This window comes from Drosophila arizonae, chromosome 6 (assembly GCF_054131065.1).
Source record: "Drosophila arizonae isolate 15081-1271.41 chromosome 6, UAZ_ARI_1.0, whole genome shotgun sequence".
NCBI classification, from domain to species: Eukaryota; Metazoa; Arthropoda; class Insecta; order Diptera; family Drosophilidae; genus Drosophila; species Drosophila arizonae.
The window spans coordinates 631,685-648,772 of NC_142926.1; the positions used below are offsets into that span (position 1 = coordinate 631,685).

The following is a 17,088-nucleotide window of genomic DNA, read 5'->3' on the forward strand; positions in this document are numbered from 1 at the left end:
AAAATTTCAATTTCGGTGAAAACTCATTTATGAAAATATAAAAATATTTTGAAACAATAAAAGAAAATTAACATCAGTTGCATCGATCGGGATTCGAACCGCGACTTCTCGATCGAGCGTCATGCAGCTAACACACTAGGCCACCCCACTCCTGCTAGTGGCGCTGGCAAAACTCAAATACATTCACTGCTGCTGCGCCATCTACCAAAACTAAATGAAACTAACAGCTGATGTGATTCAACGAATGTTTTTGTTGCAGCTGCTGCACGTGCGTTTGTTAATTGGCCAAATATTTGATTATGTTTTATTAATTTTTGACTGAACGGAATTTAATGAAACTTTCAGAATATGATCTACATATTATATTGAATATTTGAGAAATTTAAAAAAAAGAAAAATCATTCACAATTAGCTATAGTGGCATCTGATTTGAACTTGAATGTTTTTACTCGGTAAAAACATAACGGGATGATTTATCGAATTTTAAAAGCAAACTCGACGTCCGCGCTGTATATACGGTCATTTAAAAAAAAAATTGAAGTCTCTAGCTCTTATATCTTCGGAAATCGACGCGTTCAAACTTACGGACAGACGGACAGACGGACGGACGGACAGACGGACAGACGGACAGACAGACAGACGGACAGGGCCAAATCGACTCAGCTCGTCGCCCTGATCAAGAATATATATACTTTGTGGGGTCTGCCACGCCTCCTTCTGCCTGTTACATACATTTCAACAAAACCAATATACCCTGATTTCCCATTTTCAATGGGTTCAGGGTATAAAAACAATGGCGGGAGTGATCGAGCTTAGCTAAGAAAAGGGTGAGATAAAGAGAAACGTAACACTCACGCACACTCCCAGCACTGTGCATTCCGTGTAATAAGTCATATAATTTATTTGCTATTAGCTTGCATGCTAATCTAGTTTCATAAATAATCTACCAGGGACCAGTGTTGCCAGGTTTTGAGACATAAAAATAGCAAAATCGTCTCTAAAAAATAGCTGAAAATAGCTAAACAAATTTTAAAATAGCTTACAAAATAGCTGAAACCTTTATGCATTATGCATTTACTTTAAATTTTATTTTTAAATGTTATTTAATAATGTTACAATTTGGTCCACATCCAAATCATCATCAGAATTATATTTTTGATTAACTGGAATCATGTTTAAATGAAATCATGGAAAATGTTTAAATTTTTTGCCCAAAGGCGCCAATCGCAGTTTTATGTTTTTTTGTCGCGGCATGCATTTTATTATCGTGCAATTTGGCAAAAACACTGCATTTGCAGTATATACAATCCAATTCTGATTCGCTGATCGTTTTCCAGGAATCACGAAATTTCTGCTTATATTTTTTATCCATCACATACAATTAATGCCAAGAAGCGAGCCAAGAAGAATTTGCGATGGTGTAAATTCACAACTGATGTTATAAGTACGATAAAGTCGTGGTGGTAGTATCGCGCAGATCATTACGTACAATTTGGGACTTAATCGAAAAATGTTTTTTTTTTGCTTTAAATACTAAAATCAAATTCAAAATATTCGTTTGTAAAATAGCTAAATTTATAGCTAATAGCATTTTCAAAATTTTCATAGCATTTAGGGTTCAAAAATAGCTAAAAATGCTATTAAATAGCTAATCTGGCAACACTGCCAGGGACCCCGTTTTTCGACCAAAATTTAAATAATGAAGCTAGAGAAAATTTGGTACACATGGTACACATGGTACGCCCATACATGTTTTTATCAGGGACCCCAAAAAACAGTTATGCATTTAAGAAAATTTATACACAAAAGAACCCCCAAGAAAATAGAAGAATACACATAAGCTTTTTTTTACGGCAAATGCAAACAAGTATGAAAGCTCTAGTCGAGACTGCCCGACTTCGAGATCCCCTGAACCCTTCGAGCAACTGATATTTCAATAATTATTCGCACATGCACACACACACGCACACACACAGGCATACGCACGCACGCATAAAGAGGCTGCAGTGTGGGCTTACTGCGGGAATTTAATTGCTTAATAACTTTTCTTGTGGTTGGACTATCCTCAGAATATGATAATAATTGTAAAAAAAAAAATAAGTAAGAAATCTCCAGTCGAGACTGCTCGATTAGGAGATACCCTGTACCCTCCAAGCTAATATTCCAATCATTCTGGACTTCTTTCACGCGCTCTGCTAACTGCGCAGTAAGCAGCGGCTGCACTTGGGCTGCGCTGCAATGTGGGCAATACTATAAGAATTTATTTGTTGAATAATTATTTTTTTAAAGATACAATCTTACTGAAACTTTCAGAGCGTAATCATATGGTTAAAATGTGTGTACATTCCAAAGCACAAGTCTCTAGTACCTGAAATGTTTAGACTCATTCACGAAAGTGAAATGAGTATATTGGTTTTGTTCAATGTCCGTCTTGCTGTCCTGTCCGTCTGTCCGTTTGGAACACATACTCGTGTATATCTCCGATTGATAAAGTGTTAAAATTTTCCCGATCCGCCCATTAGGGGCGTGGCAAATCGGAAAATGCATTTTCCGATATACCAGAAATCATGTTTGTTGAAGAGCTAGAAAGCTGAAATTCGGTATGAAGGTCCGCGCCGACCACCCAAGATCACAAGCTATGGCGGATATATTTCCGCCCATTAGGGGCGTGGCGAATCGGATAAAACTGTATCTCCTAAAGCTATAAACCTAGAATGCTGAAATTTTGCACGTAAGCTAATGTTTTGATTCTATGAAGATGTGTAAAAAAAATTATATATCTACGCCTACTAGGGGCGTGGCAAATCGGACCTGAAGATATAGTGATTTTTCGAATTCTGCTATATTTTAGGCACTATTGATGCTAGAGATCTGAAATTTGGTATATATACGCGGGTTGATCACCCAAGTCCAACGAGCTATGGTAGATATATGTCCGCCCTTAGGGGGCGTGGCAAACCGCAAAAGTTTATATCTCCCATAGTTAAGTTACTGGTAGCCTCCTCTATCGATGCCCCAAAAAAAAATTTTAAGCCTCTTTAGAGGCGTGGCCTTTCGAAAAATACCCTGTAATTTTCACATTTTTTTTAGCGTAAGAATTCAAATTTTGCATTTAGGTAACCGGTTGCTCGTTCTAAGAACTGGCCAAAAATGAGGAGTCTACGGCTACTGAGGTGTGGCAATATAATATAAAACAAAATATATATAAATAAGCTTAATAGATATGTATTTATAATACAAAAAGAAACATTTTTATGAAATTTGAAACATATAAAAGAAGCTAAAATAACACAAATTTGCAATTTACAAAAAAGAGTTTTCCGCGAGATTTGAACCCGCACCCAAGCCAAATAGCGTGTTTGTCAAAATAACTAAAAGCAAGTAAGAAGGTTCCAGTCGAGACTGCTCGACTAGGAGATACCCTGAACCCTCCAAGCTGATATTCTAATCATTTTACACTTCTTCTATGTACACATATATACACATGCACTTATAAGCACACGCTCTGCTAACTGCGCAGTAAGCAGCGACTGCGCTTGGGCTGCACTGCAGTGTGAGCAATATTATGAGAATTTATTTGTTGAATAATTTCTTTTGTAGACGTACAATCTTAATAAAACTTTCAGAGCGTAATCATATGGTTAAAATGTATGTACATTCCAAAGCACAGTCTCTAGTAATTGAAATGCGTTTTTTACAAATTGGGGGCGAAAGGGGCGTGGTATCCAAAATCTGTAAATTACAAAATCTTTGTATCGATTAACTTTATATACAACGCAAATTTGAAGTCTCCAGGTTTAAAATTGTTCAAATTAGGCTGAAAAAACAATGTCGATTTTTCGATTATTCTCGATAAAAAAGTTATCGGATAAGCTATCGAAAAAATATGATAAACTTGTACTGCCTATGGTATACACGAGTATGCATGCCAAATTTCAGCTCTCTAACTCTTATATCTTCTGAGATCCTTTTGCACATACGGACGGACGGACAGACGGACAGGGCTATATCGACTCAGCTCGTCGTCCCGATCAAGAATATATATACTTTATGGGGTCTGCGATGATTCCTTCTGCCTGTTACATACTTTTCACAAAACCATTATATTATAAGAATCATCGCAGACCCCATATGTATATATGTATATTCTTGATCAGAACGACGAGTTGAGTCGATATAGCTCTGCTGCTGATCTGATGTTATAAGAGCTAGAGAGTTGAAATTTGACATGCTACTCATGTATACCATACGCAGTAAAAGTTTATCATATTTTTCGATAGCTCATCCGATAACTTTTTTATCGAAAATAATCGAAAAATTGATTTTGTTCTTTTTTTCAGCCTAATTTGAACACTTTCAAACCTGAAGATTTCAGATTTACTGTGTATATACTAGACGTTGGCATGATTACATTCATAACAAAGCCACATTGAGTACATTCGAATTGAGTAGAATATGATTGAGTGAAAAGGACAGAATGACACGAATGTGTATACTACTGTTTCGCAAGACGAACGTGTTGTGTCTCATGCCGAATGACTGAGTATAACGAAAGAAGAGTAAAGTGAAATGAAAACTTCGAAAACACTCGAACTACTCAAGTAGTTCGAAGAATATTTTGTGTATTCATTTTGTGCTTTGAGAAATTGTGAGCAGACGTGCGAAATGGAAGCGGAAGCTGCAGGAAAAAATTTATGTATTTTTCGGCAAATACCAGCGTATTGTTTTTGTGTTTTGTTTTGTTTAAAGCTTGTGTTTTAGTTTTACTAACAAAATGTGTAGTTGTGACCGTCTATATATGTTTTCTGTGTTGATATTTGCAGATTTAATATTTATTTGGTCAATAGCTTCCAACCCTGATAGCATTAATAAAATTATGTTTTTAAATTCTAATATTATTAATTAATTATTTGTAATAAATATATAAGTTAAAAATTCCACAACAAACAATACATTGCACACATATTTCTTTATTTTTTCCTCTTTCTTTTAACAGATACACACAGCAGAAAACAGCTGACAATATTCGAATGTATTCAATATACAACATTTAATAGCTTCTGCTGCTCACTCACTCACTTCGTTTCTTTTCTGGTATATTTTTGTGCAGCCGAGAGAAACACGACTTCAGTCGCTCACTCATTCTCATTTCGTTTTGTACAAGTTTTCACTCAATTCAATGATGACTTTGTACAGTTGAATGTGTTTTTTTGCCATTCATGTAGACGTCTAGTATATACAGTTGATGGATACGAAGATTTTGTAATTTACAGACTTTGAATACCAGGCACCCTCCGCCCGCAATTTGTACGTATTTTAAGTACTAGAGACTTATACTTCGGAACATACATACATTTAAATATTATGATCACGTCTGAAAGTTTCATGAAAATAGTCTCACTACAAGAAAAATTATTCAACAAATAAACTTCCCACAATTTCGGCCACACATAGCATGTGTATATATAGGGCTGCCATCAGTCCTGGAGTTCCGGGTCATATCCAGATTTTGGACGTAATGTCCCGGTGTCCCGACCTGACACGAAATTGTCCTGGTTTTCTGCTGTTTCGATAAAAAATTCGTCATTTTGACCAAATTTGACTCAAAATTCAAACTTAAAGAAGTTTTTATCGAGACAAGTGAAGAATTTGTTTGAGAATAGCAGCGTAGATAAAGTAGTACAGTTTTTGCAACAAACATACACTCGTGCTGTTATTCGGAAGAAGTAAAGATAGCTCATTTCCTGTACGCGATTCCTGAACACAAAGCAAATCCGAAAGGGGGTTTTCCTTATTAAATACATAGTGGTAAGACGAAAGAAATAAGTTATTGGTGAAGAATGTTAAAAACATACTTACTGTTCAATATAATTTGGTGTACATAAGTTGTTCCCAGTTTTATAATATATTGATGGATGAAAGGAATGATATGTATGTTGGGAAAAATAGACTTGTGGAGAAGTATAAGTGAGGCAATCATGAATATAAAAACAATTAAATATAAGGTTGTATTCATATGTATGGATGTACTTGAAATTTTTCCGAATAAAATGTAATTATGCTAAATAGGAAGACAGGAAAAATTTTATTTATTTATTGTGAGTGTGACGAGTGAATGATTTCAAATGCAAAAATTTTTAGTAGTCTCGTAGTCGTTGACCGTTTCGGAATTGCCTCTGGCCCATATGGTAATCCTAGCATATATGAATGCATAAATAAGTGCGGAATGATTAGAATATCAGCTTTGAGGGTTCAGGGTATCTCCTAGTCGAGCAGTCTCGACTACAGCACTCTTACTTGTTTAGTATTACTTGCAGATGATCGAACAGCTGACTTTAAGCCGTTATATAAATGACAAAGATGCATTAGAACAAAAAGACTTGTTTCTTTTTAGTTAATATATACTATTTACAATGTAAATTGAAATGAAGTTTTATTAACAGAGAAATTTTGGTTTTTATGTCGAAAAACAATGTCGCTCGCCTAATGTGCTTTGTACTGAAGTTATCTTAAGAGAATAAATCAAATTTTAAACAAAACCAAATGCGATTTACTTACATACATATAAATCAATGTGCTTTATTGTGTACTCCAAAATGGCTAGCCGACTGACTGCCCGAGTGGTGATAATCAATAATCGACTCACCATTATAATCAATAAATAATGATAGTCTTGACGAAGAAACTATAGAAAGTACGGACCAGCGCATTCTCCCATTGCATGCTTATATCAGAATCGATATATTTCGATTCACATGGTATCGATTAATCATTTGCATTAAAAAAAACTATAAATTTAATGTTGCATTAATTTGCACTCCCTATAATATTCTATATCTTCGTATAGTCCACGTAGTATACTATATATTCAGAAAATTAGGAATATAAACAAATTTTAATGTAATAAAAGATAACTCCATACTATCTAATCTGTTCGAAAATATCATAAGATTTTAAATTAGGATATCGATGTCGATGTTGGATTCACATGTTTAATGGAAGAATTTACATGCGCTTATCTTTTAACATTGAGATATATATATATATATATATATATATATATATATATACATATAATACATATTACAATAAGTATTTAGAGCTGCAGAGCTGAGTCTAAGTCTAATTATACATATACATTGTCCTCAAAAACTATCAGCAATTTCTCCGATATCGATTCTGGTGTATATATTATTCTTACGTGTTTCCAACCGCAGGCATGTGATGTGAAATATCCATCAGTCAATCGTTGTTTGATCTGCTTTCAATCTTTTGAAATCGATTTCTTCTTGGCTTAGTAATTATACTAGAAGCTAGAGCAATAATATATACACCATTTCAAGTAATTCAACTTCTGATAAAGAATTTCATGTATAGTTTGAATTTTAATTTATCAATTTGAGGAAATTTATTATTTTATTCCCTTCTGATGCCAATTTCATCTTGGCTTAGGAAGTTTTGCGATTAACTTTGATGCCCGATGCCTTCAAATACAGAGACTAGCTTTTCGTTCGTTCGACAGATTGATTACGATCCGATCCGATCTTATTTATTGACAAAAAATGCGGGATTCGGCGACAAATTTGGTGGCATAGGTATCATATTGCCGCCAACTTGTTGCTGCTGCTGCTGTTGCTGCTGCTGTTGCTGTTGTTGACTTCTAGTATTTGTTGCATATAGTTGCTGTTGAAAACTGTGATATTGCTGCGCATATTTCAGATCGTTTGACGACGGTCCGACGAAGTTTACACCCACCCCGTTGCCAGCTGATGACATAAGATTACTATTGTTGTTACCAACAACCATGCTAGGATGTCCTTGCCCCGGTAATTGTACGGGTGGTACTGGGCCTTGCATGCCCACTTGACTTGGACACATGCCTCCTGGCATGGACTTTATGTGCTGCTGCTGACCCTTAGGTTGACCTTGTTGATGTTGTTGCTGATGTGGTTGTTGGGTTTGTTGTTGTTGCTGTTGTTGCTGCGGTTGCTGCGGTTGCTGCTGCTGCGCTGCTGCAAACATTGCTGGCGAATTACAATTACCAGCGCCATTGTTAAACAATACAGTCGGATCATTGCAATCCAAGCCATCGGCACTGCCAGGAAACTGTCCTTGATGTCGATGATTCACAATATTGTTGCCAGCTGGGGCCTGCAAGCGAATGTTGCTCAAACCATGTTGTCGCATCCCAGAAGGGCGCATGCCTCGTATCATTGGTGTCATATCGGCATGCCCTGGCAATCCTACACCTACACTCCCAACGACTTCATCGTCCAGGCCAGATAGCTGATTACAATTTTGAAAAAAATTCATGCTGCCATGATTATTTATCATTTTGTTCTGCTGCGGTTGTTGCTGATCGCCGGGCGCTGAGCTTATGTTCATCATCATTGGACTTCCATCACTTCCAATTGGGTTAGCCATTTGTGGGTTGGCGTATCGCTGCAAGAACTCCAAACTAGGCGCCATTCGAACATTGCCATTATTGCCACTGTTATTACTATTATTGTTGTTGTTGCTGGTACCGCTATTGCTGCTTTGGGGTCGCACCGGCATATATTGTATTGTGTTTGGTGTGCTGGCCTTCACTTGAATATTTGGATTAAAATTAGGTCCGAAATTGACCGGCATGCGACCCATCATTCGTGCGCCCGGTGGTAATATCCCATGAAACCCGGGCCCAGGTCCGTGTCCTGATCCATCACGCATCATGCCATTTGGTCCCGGACTAAAGCTGGAGGGGCCCAAGCCAGCAAGCTTGGGATTCAGCATGCGCTGTCCCATCGAGTTGATCAACGGGTTTAGCGAATGACAATTGTTTGAAACATTACTCATATGCTCCAGATTGGTTCCATCCAGATTGGGCACCAACCCAGCTGCAGCTGCAGCAGAATGCTCCATATTCATATCAACTGATCCCGGAAGTGGACCTGGACCTGGCACCATCATATTCATCCCGCCGGCGGGACTGCCCACGCCCGATACACAGCTCGTTAGCTGTTGAGACATCTGTGCCAGAGACGATATTGGATCAAAGTTCTGTGCCATCTTATTCAAGGCTGGTCGATTGTTGCTGCTGTTCGGATTCAGTGGCATATTATCCGAACGACGTCCAAATTGCATGGGTCCTCCGCTGGGTCCACAGTTTTGACGCTAAAATTTAAAATAACAATGGACTCCATCAGTTTAATCAAATAAATAGTATTTGCTATACCTAGAAGTCTTTGCCTTAGCATATTGCACAGCTATGCGTTAATATATTCAGAATTAGCTACTCAAGCCGATTGAGGAAGGGTTTTCCCACACCAATTAGTACCATAAAAACCTTTTTATACCCTGAACCCATTGAAAATGGGAAATCAGGGTATAATGGTATTGTTGAAACGTATGTAACAGGCAGAAGGAGGCGTGGCAGAGCCCACAAAGTATATATATTCTTGATCAGGGCGACGCGCTGAGTCGATTAGGCCCTGTCCATCTGTCAGTATGTTTGAACGCGTCGATTACAGAAGATACAAAGCTAGAGACCTCAATTTTTGTTTTTTTAATGTCCGTGTATACCACACGGATATTGAGTTTTACTTTAAAAATCGATAACTTGTCCCGTTATTTTTATCGATAAAAAAAACCTTATCGATCAGTTATTAAATTATATCTCCTACAACTTTAAAGCTAAAGTCTCCAAATTTTGAATGTATATTTATATGCATTTTATACAATTTCGGGTTTTGTTAAAATTTACCCCCCACCTCTATATCCACCCCCTCAGCATCACATTTGTAAAAGGCGTATTTCAAATACTAGGGACTTGTGCTTTGCATGCATATCTATGTTATATTCCTATTCTGAAAGTTTCACGAAGTTAGTCCATCCACAAGAAAAGTTATTAAGCAATTAACTTTCCATAGTAAGCCACTACTGCAGCCAATGCGTGTTTATGCGTGCGTGCGTATGCCTGTGTGTGTATGCATGTGCGGATAATTATTCACATATCAGTTGCTCGAAGGGTTCAGGGGATCTCGTAGTCGGGCAGTCTCGACTAGAGCTTTCTTACTTGTTATACCCTGAACCCATATTCAATGGGAAATCAGGGTATAATGGTTTTGTTAAAAGTATGTAACAGGCAGAAGGAGGGACGAGCTAAGTCGATTTGGCCCTGTCCGTCTGTCTGTCTGCCTGTCCGTCCGTCCGTCCGTATGTACGAACGCGTCGATCTCAGAAGATATAAGAGCTAGAGACTTGAAATTTTTTTCTAGGTCCGTGTATATCACGCGCATATCAAGTTTTTCTCTATATATCGATAACTACTCCCGATATTTTATTATCGATCGAAAACCTTATCGAAAGCTAATTATTTAATTATATCTCCTACACCTTTAGAGCTAGAGCTTCCAAATTTTAAATGTAGACTTATATGTATTTTATATAATTTCGATTTTTGTTGTAATTCACCCCCCACCCCTATATCCACCCCCTCACCCTCACCATTGTAAAAGGCGTATTTCAGGTACTAGAGACTTGTGCTTTGGAATGTACATACATTATGATTATGTTCTGAAAGTTTCATTGAGATTGTACGTCTAGAAATTAAATTATTCAACAAATAAATTCTTATAATGTTGCCACACTGCAGCGCAGCCCAAGCGTGGTCGCTGCTTACTGCGCAGTTAGCAGAGCGCGTTCTAATACGTTCGTTTGTATATATGTGTGCCGAAAAGAAGTGCAGAGTGATTAGAATATCAGATTAGAGGGTTCAGGGTATCTCCTAGTCGAGCTGTCTCGACTACTTGTTTTATAATAGTTTTGTTTAATGTATGTAATAGACAGAGGGAGGCATGGCATACAACACAGTATATATTCTTGATCAGGGCCACGAACCGAGTCGATTTAGCCGTCCATCCGTACGTATGTATAAACGCGTCGACGCACATATCAAGTTTACTTTAAACAAGTAAGAAAGCTCTAGTCGAGACTGATCGACTACGAGATCCCCTGAACCCTTCAAAGAATTGATATTTCCCAATAATTCTTCGAGTCTTTCTGCTTATACAAGAAGACACACACATAAAAACATAGGGAGGCAAGCATGAACACGTGGGCTTACTATGGAAATTTAATTGTTTAATAACTTTTCTTGTTGATGAGCTATGTTCATGAAACTTTCAGGTCGTTAATATAACATTAAAGTGCGTGTATATGTCAAAGTCTCTAATATTTGAAATACGTCTTTTAAAAAGGTAAGGGTGAGGGGGTGGATATAGGGGTGGGGGATAAATTACAACAAAAATCGAAATTATATAAAATACATATAAGTCTACAATAAAAGTTTGGAGACTGTAGCTCTAAAGGTGTAGGAGATATAATTAAATAACTAGCTTTCAATAAGGTTTTTAATCGATAATAAAATATCGGTTGTAGTTATCGATATTTAGAGAAAAACTTCATATGCGCGTGATATACACGGACCTAGGAAAAAAGGAGAAGGCTAAATCGACTCAGCTCGTCGCCCTGATAAAGAATATACATACTTTGCGGGGTCTGCCACTCCTCCTTCTGCCTGTTACATACTTTTAACAAAACCATTATACCATGATTTCCCATTTTCAATAGGTTCAGGGTATAAAAATCGTTTATTTTATTATCGACTAAATCTTATCGAATATCAGTTAAAAAACTATCAATTTGCACTTACGTCGATGGGATTATTTCCATTGGAGCCTTTGTATGTGTTCAAGGCAGTGTTTGGATTATTTTGCACATGTGCGTGTGCATTAAAGTTTAGCCCCGGGCTGGTGGCCGGAAATCGTGAGTCCATGTTATTTGGTTCGATTAAATTATTCGTGGAATTTACGCTGGCATTTGCATTGGGGTTTCCTGGAGACCGAGGACGCTGCGGACTTGGTCTAGTGTTTTTCATATCACCTAAAAGGACGTGAAAATTTCATATATAATTATGTATAATAGAACGTTTTCCTTCCACAAGATTCAAATGAGTGCTTAAAGGTTAAAGGGTTTTGCTGTGCATTTTCCAAATTCTCGATAAATTGAATTGAATGCGAACAAGAGTGCTCTAGTTCAGGCAGTTCGATTACGAGATACCCTGAACTCTGCAAAGGACAGATATTCTAATCATTCTGTACTTTTTTTATACCTACACATACAAAAACACATGTAAATCTGAAATCCATAGGTCTAATAGTATTTAAGTTATGCGTAAAAAACGAAATCAATTTATCGTTTATTCTTGATCAAAATGAAATGTGATGAGCTATCGAAAAAATATGATAAACTCGTGCGTATGATCAGTCATTTATAAGAATATTCTTCCAATTATAACAGAATGAATTCTACTACATTAACTATTCCTTCTTTTAAACAAATTATTAATCATTACGTTGTTGATAGATTGCCTAAATTTGTTAAAATAAGATTTGATATTTTATTTTTTAGAGCAATTTTTAAAATATAAATTCTATCTATTCTGATCTTTTTTTATGCTGAATCTTGTGGAAGATTTGAAACTTCACGCAATTGCCTGAGCTACCTAACACATTTTGAAATTCAATTACCAGCAGTTGACGTTGCGTTAAACGGTTCTAAATCCTTGGGCGAAAGGTGGGAAAGAGGCGTACCGGGATTACTGTTTAGATGATGATTCATCACATTCACACAAGCATTGACGCTTGATGAATTGTTTCCAGCATTTCGATGTCGACTCGGAGGCGATCCGGCGTCGGTCTGAAAACAGTTTTTCGATGCGGCTATGGCTATATTTGCTGCACCTCCAACTGTGCCACTTGTTGATGAATTGGTATTACTGTTTAGTTCCATGCTAGGTGAATTCGATGGTAATCCAAGGGCACCTCCTGTGCGTGGCGATGGCAGGGACAGATTATTAGGACTGGAAGGATTTGGAGATTGCGTGGCAATAGGCACTGATGCCGAACGTTGAGTAGGATGATATGGCGGTGGCGGTCCTTGTACATTATTTCGAATTACAGCATTTGGTGTACTATTAGTACTCAATGCCGTAATCGATTGCTGGGGAGTAGGACCGGAACCATGTCCAGACATGCCTGTCGGCCTACAGGCCGCTTTGCCCACTTTCAAGCGTTCTTCGAAGAACTGCTGTTGCAACTTGGTCCACTCCATGGGAGACATACCGCCTTCAGTTTTGTCGCCAACTCCCATGCCCATAACGCAATTTGTATTACCAAATCCACTTATCAGTTCTGGCGAATTAGCCAATAAATTAGGATTATTTGAACATGGCATGCCAACATTCATGTTAATATTCATACCAACAGCTGTGCCAGGGCCTGCTCCTGCTCCACTTCCGATGCCTGCCGCTGCTGTCGCCGCAACCGCTGCATTTGCTCCCGGCAAGTTGTTCTTCTGCCCACTATTGCATGTCATAACAGCTCCAATATCTCCAATAACATCAGATGGCAATGGCATCAGCACATCCTCGCCCAGCTGTGACATGTGCTCCGATTTTTGTAGCTGCTGTGCAGCCGCTGCAGCCGCTTGCATTTGCAATTGCATTTGTCGCATTTGTGCATTTGATGCAGCGCCTGTCGGGGCAATATTCATCATTAAATTTCCTATTGCCGCATCATTTGGCAGCTTGTTCAACTGGCTGCCGGCAGGTCCGCTCTCATTCTCTGGGAACAGGAATTGATTCATTTTTTTCAATTTAGCCAATTGCTCCTCGCGATGTTGTCGCTGTTGCGGTGTCAAGTTTTCGTCTGGCACTTTGACACCTTGCAATGAAATTATATTGCTATCCGTGCTTAAGTCTGTACTGCTGCATTTTCCCAGAACACTGTCGACACCTTCCAGTAGCTTCAGGGCTTGCGAATCTGGGTCTAGTGTGTTGCGATTTCCATTTCCTGCCTCCCAACACATCAAGTCGCTTTCGTTAACAAGTGATTCGGCTGTTATTGTTGGATCACCAAAGTTGTTTCGCTTATCAGCTTGGCTACTAAAATGAGTCTTCGATTTCTGCTGCTGCGGCTGCAGTATTTTGGTCAAATTTGGATTTGGATTCGAATTTGTGTTGTTGGAATTCGCATTTGAATTGAGCCAATTAGGTCCACCTGGTCCGGACATGTTGCAAATGTTAAGGCCCAACGAATTCTGTCGTTGCAGCTTGTTCATTTTCATTGGATTCTTCATAAAAAAGTCTTCAAGAAAACTCTTTGTCGCCGGCTGTGTGCAATGGTAGGCGATAATCGTTTGAAATTGTCCGCTTAACACAGATTCTGCCCCATTATTAGCTAGTTGAGTCGAGAAGACAAATATATGATTCTGCTGCTGCATATAGTCCAAACAGTTTCCGACGCTATTGTTATTGCCCATAAAATTGGATGATGCACAACCACCACTACCAACACCACCAACACTACCACCTCCACCAACACCACCACTACCACCTCCACCGACTCCTGTACTAGCTGCACCAACATTCGGCGAAACATTGATGCCAAGGCCGAGAGAAACACCAAGTCCAGGTCCAGTTACAGTTGAATTAGCGTTTAGATTGGAGCTCGTGGAATTTATATCGCCCATACGATCAGCATCCAACGTATTGCCCAATGCATTACAGTTGACAAGATCATTGTCAGTGCTTTGCCTCATTACAGATGGCGGCTTCTCATTCAGCTCCATTTTAACTAGTGAAATGATACGTTTAATTTAGGCTTTTCGTTTATTTTTATGAACTCACCAGGTGTAGCAGATCGATCTGTTGCACCAATCGATCCAAATCCCACTGGCGACATGCTTGGCGAGAAATGATCTTCCTTCTTCATATTCACCAAGCAATTGCCCAGCAAGAGATCTGTCGGCTCCTCCTTAACAGTTGCAGTTGTAGTTGCAGCAGGAGCAGCTGTTGCTACTGTTGTTGCTCCTTTTGTACTGCTACTGTTGGTAACTATTGAGTTGCTTTGACTATTTTGATTTGATTTTTCCAATGTTGAATTAGCAGGTGTATTCGCTTGACTCGAACTCAACTTTGGCTTAGCTTTATAAGTGAGAGATAGGATATATTATTACTTAGTATTCTTAATATCCCAACATATGTGTTAATATAGTTGTAAAAAAAACGCAGATCAAGTCCTATCTCATTATCCCGCTGTAGAAAAATATATTTTACAAACATGGCTGTATCCGCGTAACGCAATGGACGAAGATCTCGGAGACGATGTGACATTATCGTGTCGATCTCCATAATTATTGAGCTAGAGACCATAGCGGACTATAGCAGAAACACATATTTAGACGCTGAAGTTCCGAAACTGTAACTTTTCAAGATTCATGTTTGCTGATTTACCACCCTCCCATATATATATATATATATATATATATGACTATATATATGGTCGTTCTATGCTATAGTTTTTTCTCCTCCCCGTCTAGTCTACGTCTACACCCGGCTTGTGTGCTTCGCGAAAGATTGCATAATTCTAGTTTGTATCTGCATGCGGCATGCTTTCATAGGTTGACGCGCAAACCGAGCATATCCCATTGAAACTGATAAATGTAATAGCCCAATACACATTATTTACCACAATCCTCTTCCTTGATACTGCTGCTGCTAATGGTGACACTGGCACAGGTACTCGCACTGCTACTGCTGCTGGTGCTGTTGTTGCTGCTGTTGTTGTTCTTCTTCTTTAGCAGGTCGTTCTGGTGCAGTTCACTTTCGGCTGACGAGTTTAGCATTTGTGCAATGTTGCTGCTGCTGCTGCTGCTGTTGCAGATGCTCTTCGTATTTGACTGATCGCTGCCATTATTTGGATTTGGAGTTGACTGTGGCGAGTTCCCATTATTTTGTCTAGCTGAATCCGATAAGCCGCTGCTGGCATTGTTATTAATTGTGTTTTTGCTGATACTAATATTATTATTGTTATTATTATTATTGCTGCTGCTGTTGTTGTTGTTGTTGTTATTGCTATTGTTATTGTTATTATTATTATTATTATTATTATTATTATTATTATTATTATTATTATTATTATTATTATTATTATTATTATTATTATTGCTGCTATTGTTATTATTATTATTATTTGTGCTGGAATTATTTTTGGTAGATGTATCCGCCTCATCTGACATGGTTTGATTCGTTTGATTACTTGCGTTCTCTGAGTAAATAAATGACGAAAAATAAAAAGAAATACATCATTGATATAATTGTCTATTTAGCCCACCTGGCGATAGAGTTGAATAGGGCTCGGCTTTTACTTTCACCGCTTTCAAGGCTTCAATCTGAATAAGGTTTTTAGCCGCTGCATCGGCGTTTGTTGTTGCTGCTGATGTTGATTGGCTGGCGCCTTCTGTTATTGTGGACAGCATTCTCAATAAGCCAACATGGAACACCACAATTTGTGTTCAGCTCCCGAGTGTCTGTAGCTTCCGTATTGCGAACTTTCTATTTTACTAAATGTCTATGGGCTCTGAGATATGAGCCTTCTTTTTTAGCTCCCAGTAGTTCATTTCAATGCATTTCCCTCATTATGCGCTTTTTTTTTTTTTTTTTTTTTTTTGATTTGTCCAAATTCTATAAGCACACGCAAACACACGCATTAACACATTGGCTCATGCTTGTGTTTGTGTATATAAACGCTTGCACTCAAACAAAACAACAAAAAATTCTGTATACACACAAAACAGAATCATATATACCTACAGCACACACACAAAAATGACACAATTAACTTCGAAAAATCGTTTTAGTTGTGAAATTGACGCTCGAGCGAGTGCTGCTCAGTAATTTCACACAGTTTTTTCACTCTAGCTGCATACAAACAACTATTGCTTATCGAAGAAAATTTTGATTTGTAATTTGTAAATACAACTCGCACAGCTACTTGGCATGCTCCTGCTACATACATATATCAAATATACAAGTATGCTCGAAAATACTAAAAAGTATTATTGTATAGTCGTGTGACTTTTTTATGTACTTTAAATAAAAAGTAACGAGTATTTTCTATGTAACGATTACTTTGTGTGTAGTGAGTGAGCACTAGGGCTACAAATCCATCGATAGTATCGATGGATTTGGACTCTCATGATATATCC

The 17,088-nt window shown here is 38.0% G+C and overlaps 1 protein-coding gene across 4 annotated transcripts; it reads right to left on the reverse strand.

The window, feature by feature from the left end:
- Positions 1–6,416: 6,416 nt before the first annotated feature.
- lgs (BCL9 domain-containing protein legless) lies at positions 6,417–16,946 on the reverse strand. Of its 4 annotated transcripts, none has more exons than XM_089472548.1 (7): positions 16,694–16,945; positions 16,215–16,564; positions 15,570–16,148; positions 14,729–15,025; positions 12,570–14,675; positions 11,693–11,922; positions 6,417–9,153 (listed from the first exon to the last, which is right to left on the reverse strand). In XM_089472548.1, the coding sequence occupies exons 2-7, from the start codon at positions 16,357–16,359 to the stop codon at positions 7,546–7,548; spliced, it is 4,965 nt and encodes a 1,654-aa protein (XP_089328674.1). In that variant the 5' UTR covers positions 16,360–16,564; positions 16,694–16,945; the 3' UTR covers positions 6,417–7,545. The 4 variants fall into 4 exon arrangements, with proteins under 4 accessions (XP_089328674.1, XP_089328675.1, XP_089328677.1 ...); XM_089472549.1 differs by having other exon boundaries at positions 16,690–16,945; XM_089472551.1 differs by having other exon boundaries at positions 12,570–13,232; positions 13,302–14,675; positions 16,215–16,945.
- Between the last annotated feature and the right edge of the window lie 142 nt (positions 16,947–17,088).